Below are 6865 nucleotides of genomic sequence, written 5' to 3' on the forward strand. Positions count from 1 at the left end.
AAATTCCCCTTTCTCTTCTTTACTTTCACCCTTTCAGTTTTTATTTCAGGCCTTCTTTTTTATAAGCTTTCTTGTTTGCTATCCCACCCCACACCCTTCCTCCTCCTCCTATTTATCTTGTGCACAAAGTTTTTTCAACAATGCTTCTTTTACGCTGTACCTCGGAGGTCTGGGCTCTCTCTACCTGCTGGTTGAAGTGGCACAGGAAGGAAAAATACCAGTACTACAAACACAAAGCAATACCTGATGTTCACCCTCCTGTTTACTATAATGGGAAGCTAGCAGCACGAAGGACATCATATGAATTAAGGCCCCGATGGGTCTTTTGAGAGCAGGAACAATTTACTGATGTAATCCCCCATATGAAAATAACTGTGAGCATCTTCAGTGCTGAAACAAATAAATTCATTCAGTTATGGTGTGTTTGTTTTTTTTTATTTCTATATGTGGACAGAGCCCTGAAAATWAAAAGCTAGCTTTTATGTTTAAGCACCAAAATATAACCTCTTATTTTTTGTAATGTTTTATATACAGTAAGTCTGCTGTTTTCAGGTAAGTCCACATCACACCCAAACTGGTAGTAAAAGGAAAAAAAAGACGTGACTACTTTATCAAGTTTATTTCAGTTTTCAGCACTAAAACAGTTCTAATCCRATGCTAGGATCTTATTTTCTGGCTGTGTGGATACATTAAACCTAAGGATATATAGGCTTATTTAACTTTTAATTTACCTAAACAATACAAGCATTTTTATACAATATTAGCTAGGAATAAACACAAAAAGGGAAAATCCCATTAAATACATCACTTTGTCCCCTTAAATATTAAATGCCCATCCCATTCTGCACTGAACACATTTCTCTGACCATATTTTAGAAAAAAATAGCATCAAAAAGTATATGTGTTAATTAAAAGTTATATCAACATAACACTGAGGTCCCTCTCTTTTCTCACAGTCTTATTTGAACAGAACCTCACATCTCAGATGCTTCAGTCTTTTCTTCACACAGTTCCAGTCAAAACCCAAAAATGTGCTGATGCTCCTCTGAGGCAATGTTTTGTTTTGTCCAGTAGATGGCAGCAGTGTTTCATTATTAGGAATCATCCTTTTTGCATCCTGTGATTCTTTTCCGGAGCTGCCTGAGCCTTGGGAGGGGAAAATCATCACATTGTGCAACTTCCTTCTTTAAAAAGGTGATGTATTTTTCAATGACTCAACAGAGTGCTTGCCCCTCCCACAGCTTGGAGTTCTGCAGAAGCTGCTCTATAAAAGTCAGGATCAGATGTGTGAAAGGTTACATCTGATTTGAAAATAAAAAAAGTCTCTGTTCCAACTGTCACATTTTTCTATTTGCTTGTTTTCCTTCTACAGTGTTTGAAATGTTTTCAGACTCTGGATGAAACGTATAGAGAGCGCAGACGCTGAGCCAGGGTGGCCTCCAGCTCCTCCAAAAATGAGTCACCACGGCTGTGAGCCAGTGAAGTCGAGCTGTTCCCCTGTCGAGCTCCTGGTGGTCCCARTAACAGGGTCCTGAAGGCCTCTCTTTCCAATAATGCAGGCATCTGATACAAAAAGTAACCTTCACAGAATGAGCACAGCTCCACTGACCCATGTGTCTGTATGGAAAAGGATGATTCTGTATTAATTACACAAAAATAAATTCTTCAAAGCTATACAACCTGTTCTTTTTACACATTACCTTTGCTGTTTTGTAGATGCTGACTGCGTTATCYAAGTTTATGTGCTGAGAGCACTTGAGCTCACAGTGTCGTTGTAGCGCCCCCAACTGGAACATATTGGCTGCTGACAGCAGCTACAGGAGAAAAACAGAGAAAGTTTGTATTAATAAAAGCAGGGCTTATTTTACTCAATAGATTCTTATTTTAATCTTTAATTTTGACATTAGTTGTAATAACCTTATTCTTTGTTCAAACCTATGAACTTTTCAACGCAACCATTTTAAACTGAAAGGAAGCTCATATTCACGCACAGCTAAATAAATTATTAAACCCTATTTGGTCTCATTAAACTTTTTTTTTTAACTTATGCATGTGAAGAAGCAGTGCCAGCCAGTTAGTGTTGGATGAGCACTGTTTCAGTTCAACGTGAGTCATGGCCTGAGCTCATTTAAGCRTGTGTGTACTTGAATTTAATGAACTCATAGCTGCTTAATGTAGGCTTGTTCTGAGAACTACCTGAGTGTTGAGCTCAACAAGTGAACAGGATGTTTACAGAATAAACTGATTTTAATTGTGTATATACTGTACATAAGTGAAAGTACATCACTTCTTTACACAAAGGAAATCACTCTGGCACTGTAATACAGTGATTTTTACCTCTAACAAGTCCGGCACGCTGGTCTTCAGCGATTGTGTTCCTCCACAATACAAATATGACATCATCATCTGTGGAGGAAGAAAAAGAGGATAATTCGCACCAAGTCAGTACTAAATTTAATCTTTGTATTGGATTTGTTTTGTCATATGTGTGGAGTATGTTTATACCTTGAAAATATTGTACTTTACTTCACAGATCTCTATTTCTTTGTTGGGACTTCCGTCCAGTCCAGAAGACGTCAGCAGAGATTTAAACCTAAAGACATGATTTGTGATCAAAGCCCATTTGTGTTATTAAAAATATATATTTTGATAGAAATGAATGTTCTCCATGTAGTAAGGATTGAGTACCTGTCAGAGGCAGTGATCAGAAGCACTTTGTGTCCGTAGAATGGTTTTCCCTCCACCATAAATGTCACATCTGACATTTCTGGATTATTTAAAAAGTGACGGTCTATTTGAAAATAAATAAATAAATAAATAAAATCCAACAGTCCAAGTTAGTATTTGGGATATGTTTACACTATTTAAACATGAACAAGTCAGTCCACACGCTTATAATCAAGGTTTTCTTACCCAACTGTGCTAAAAGAGAAGCTTTCTTCTCAGGAATGGCTGGAAGAGGTGCTGAGCCAAAACAATGACTAAAAATAGCTGCCAGCTGCTGTATGATGGCATCATTCTGTGGAACAGAACAGAAGGAGAGAATTATATCAAAAATACTGAAACAGAATGGGGGAAATAAAAACATGACAGTTTGGATTGTGTTTGATGGTACCTTGGTGGTTCGCAAAATATTGAACATTAGGGGTAATCCTGTGGTGATGAGTTCATCGCAGTAGTCCTCTTCTCGGACTGTGGTAAACTCTCTGAGGAGGGACAGGGTGACCCCTGTCTTGGACTGGTGCTGGGCACAACGAAGCGACTCCAGCCACACGTGTAGTTTCCATGGTACACCTAAACAGAAAGAGAATATTTGGGTTTTGATTCTGCAAACRATAGAGAAGTAACCACATCTTTATGCAATCTGAAAAGGTACCCATAGCACGAAGCTCCATCGTAACGTCCAGGTAGCCATGCTCAGCGCTGTAGTAGCTGGCTTCTTGCAGAGCCTTCATTCTGGCCTTGCAAAGCTTTGGTATGCCCACTTCCTGTGGGGCTGCGGTGCCGTTGGCAGGAGTTGACAAAGGGAGAGGGAGAAAAGGACAGAACCCTGGAACTTCATCTTCCACCCCCTCAGCTAGGATCTCCTCCAGAGACAGGACATCCTCCTTGATTTGCTGGGGCTGAGTCAGGAGCTTTCTCAGCACGTTCCTGACAAGATAAATGGGAGGAAAGAAAAGGGGGACGAGTAAAGGCGGAGAAGGAAGGAAACAGAAAGCAKGGAATCATTGATATACAACCAGACACCAACAGACTTAGATTTCTCTGACCCTGTAATCTCCTCTGTGATTAGTTAATCCATCATCCTCTGTGTGGAATGTGAAGTGTTGAGTCTACAGTGGGTTCACACATGCACTGAGCCAACAGGTGGATTAAGCCGACACTGGATGGTGAATTTAGCAAGACTCCTGCAATCACTTTCCACACCCTCACCCCTAATATCTTTCATATTTCACAGTAGGATGGATGAATTTTTTAAGGTATTTTCAGTGTAAATATATTTACAGTATTCAGTTTTAACTCGTTTTCCTCTTGTATCAGTTGTCAACACTTGTGCAAAGCTTTTCAAGGCCAAACTGACTCAAACATACCTGTGTCCATGTGCAGCAGCATGACTGAAGCAGTTCATAACTTCATAAAGAGAGGAGGTAATGGCACTTCCATCGTGAGTCTTTGATAAAGGGTCAGCGCCACGAGCCAGGAGCAAACTCACCATCTCATAGTTGCCTAAGAAGAACATAAACACTTGAACTTATAAACTTTATTATTTCATAAAACAAAATTCTACGTAATAAAAAAATACAAATAAAATTAAATGAAAGGTGGCAGAGAGAAGAAAAATCTTATAATATCTGCCCCTTTTTTTCTCAAATATAGATTCAAACTATAAGCATCTTACATTTAATTACAGATAACTCCTGAACATGTCTAAAAATGGAGCAAAAGTTATGATTTTTTTTCTTCTTTCTGCTCCCTTTCATTTAATGATTGTGCTGTGTTGAAAATTGTTTTGTTTTTTGATTAAATGTTTAATTAAATGAAATAAATGCTAAATAAAATAAAAAATAATTCTCAAAAAATCTTTTGCAAATGGGGACATTTTTGTTCCCTTTTGGCATCATATGTTTTTAATTGATTCATTTTAGTTTATATTTAAAAAAAAATATGATATCCTGGCGTTTTCGTGCCACTGTGCAAACTATTTAAACTGGGAATGTATGCTATACKTTACATTTACAAACAGCCCAATCACTGTCACTACAAACATGTGGAGCATGTGTTGGTTTTATTAGAGCTGTGTGGCTTTCAGATGGCCCCACTGAGGAATGCARCCAGAAGCGACTAAACAACTGCAGGCAGCATTTCTCTTTTGTCACCACACCTTCATTTACTCCTCATTACTCCCACCCACAGCTTGGTGGTCTATGGAAAACTAGCATGCCGTGGTGTTGATTACAAATAATTAGTGATTTTTAGTTTTTAGTTGCAGACAACCATGCCAGTTCTTTCATTCAGCATTGCTGCCTCTGCTTAACCCCGCTCCAAGTGTTGTGCATCTGTTAGCAGACAGCAGTAATTTCACAACAACAAATCAGATCATAGCCCAAACCAACAATAAGTTAGTCTGCACTAACATAAGCCATGCTTTGAGCTGCAGCGTGTGTGCTTGCCCACCTGCTGCTGAAGCCAGCTGCAGTGGAGTGTCTGCTGTACTCTCCTGTCCATTGCGGACGGCTGCCCCCTCCACATTGGCCCCTGCATCCAACAGGAGCTGCAGAGAAACATCATACAAGTTCAGTTAAACAGCGTCCTAAAGTAAGTAACTAATGTACAGCCCAGCTTCAAATATGTCAAGTTTTCTAATCATGCAAACACAGTTAAAGCTTGACAATGTGTGTGTGTTTGTTTGCGCTCAAGTTTCCAACCTGCACAACGGGGATGTGTCCATGCAACACTGCAAAGGTAAGAGCTGTCCAGTGTCGACTRTCAGGATGAACTGAGGGATGTTTTGTGGAGCACGGTGGAATCTGGAGGATAGGATGAAAAAAAATAGATAAAATCATAAAAGTCACAACAATTATATGTTTTAGTATAAATATATGTTCTGTTGACTCATGAGCTTTTTACTCGTATACAATATGCAACATTAAGGTAACTGGCCATCTGCTTTGACTATTAAAAGCATATTTACCGCCACATCAAGGTTGGCTCCAGCATCAATCAACATCTGGACAAGGGCCTCATCTCCAGCTGCACAGGCGTACATCATAGGGGTCATACCCTGGAGGACAGACAGAAGTGAGTCTTGTGAATATAAAACAAACAGAAACAAGACGTGTTTTCTTCAACTCAAATGTCATAATATTGGTCTGCAGTTGGGAATAACATTTCCATAACTTACAGAGTTTCTTTTCAGACAAATTACAAAAGAAACGTCAAAATGACTATTAGCTAAAAATGTGTCAAATATTGAGATGGACTTAAAGAGATCATTGGTGCTCAAATACTTGAGGAACAATGTTTGCATATCGGCCTTATTCTGACCTTGTTCACAATATGCAATATTTTATATACAATATAAAAATGAGTTATATGGCCACCTGCATTCTATTTGAAAAGGGAAGCAGATGCTGATTTTCAGTAAATCTGCACAAATAGATTTGAGTACCTGGTCGTCCATGCTGTTAACCCCGTCTGGTCCGAGCAGATCGATGGCCTGACCGATGAGGTCTGTTCGACCGCAGTTGAGCATTCGAAAACCCAGGTCGAGATTGAATTTATCTATGGCAGCTTTCGAGTCGAGACGCTTGAAGGAGCTGAAGCAACACTCAGGCCTTRGAGAAAAGAAATAATTTCATTATTAATCTCTTAGAAACCTTTGCCTTATTTATTTAACCCAAACACTTTATGGTATGTATAAATCATCACCTGGCTTTTCATCACAAATAATTCACCACTTCATAAAGATGATAAATGAGATAATTTGAAAACAATGAACACTGRTTAGGGCAGTGGTGTCCAAAGTCAGTCCTCAAAGGCCAGTGTCCTGCATGTTTTAGGTGCTGCCCTGGTTCACAGCTTTGGTGAACCTAACCTACCTTAATTAGTAGGCCTCCTCAGCCATTAAAGTCTGCAGAGGCCTACTAATTAGGCACTCCTTCGGTTCAGCTGTGTTGAACCAGGGCAGCACCTAAAACATGCAGGAAACCGGCCCCTGAGGACCGACTTTGGACACCACTGGGTTACGGTTAGGACTAAGGTGTGAACTGAGTTTAGGGTTAGGCTAGAAATGACTGCAAGTCAAGGCATAGTCCCTATAAAGATAGCTATACTAAACCGTGTGTGTGTGTGTGTGTGTGTGTGT

At 39.5% G+C, this 6865-nt stretch overlaps 1 protein-coding gene across 2 annotated transcripts in view; it reads right to left on the reverse strand.

Moving 5' to 3' along the window:
- Nucleotides 1–603: 603 nt before the first annotated feature.
- The window catches only part of abtb2b (ankyrin repeat and BTB (POZ) domain containing 2b), a 37250-nt gene continuing 30988 nt past the window's right edge, over nt 604–6865 (reverse strand). For both annotated transcript variants that reach the window (XM_014005562.1, XM_014005564.1), the window contains 13 exons: nt 6170–6335; nt 5693–5782; nt 5427–5528; nt 5176–5272; nt 4092–4227; nt 3377–3651; nt 3116–3294; nt 2914–3019; nt 2689–2791; nt 2506–2593; nt 2338–2406; nt 1701–1814; nt 604–1617 (listed from right to left, as the gene is read on the reverse strand). In XM_014005562.1, the coding sequence (XP_013861016.1) occupies nt 1387–1617; nt 1701–1814; nt 2338–2406; nt 2506–2593; nt 2689–2791; nt 2914–3019; nt 3116–3294; nt 3377–3651; nt 4092–4227; nt 5176–5272; nt 5427–5528; nt 5693–5782; nt 6170–6335 (1756 nt within the window). In that variant the 3' untranslated portion in view covers nt 604–1386. The remainder of the gene's footprint in view (nt 1618–1700; nt 1815–2337; nt 2407–2505; nt 2594–2688; nt 2792–2913; nt 3020–3115; nt 3295–3376; nt 3652–4091; nt 4228–5175; nt 5273–5426; nt 5529–5692; nt 5783–6169; nt 6336–6865) is intronic.

Source organism: Austrofundulus limnaeus, unplaced genomic scaffold (genome assembly GCF_001266775.1).
Source record: "Austrofundulus limnaeus strain Quisiro unplaced genomic scaffold, Austrofundulus_limnaeus-1.0 Scaffold31, whole genome shotgun sequence".
Lineage (NCBI taxonomy): Eukaryota > Metazoa > Chordata > Actinopteri > Cyprinodontiformes > Rivulidae > Austrofundulus > Austrofundulus limnaeus.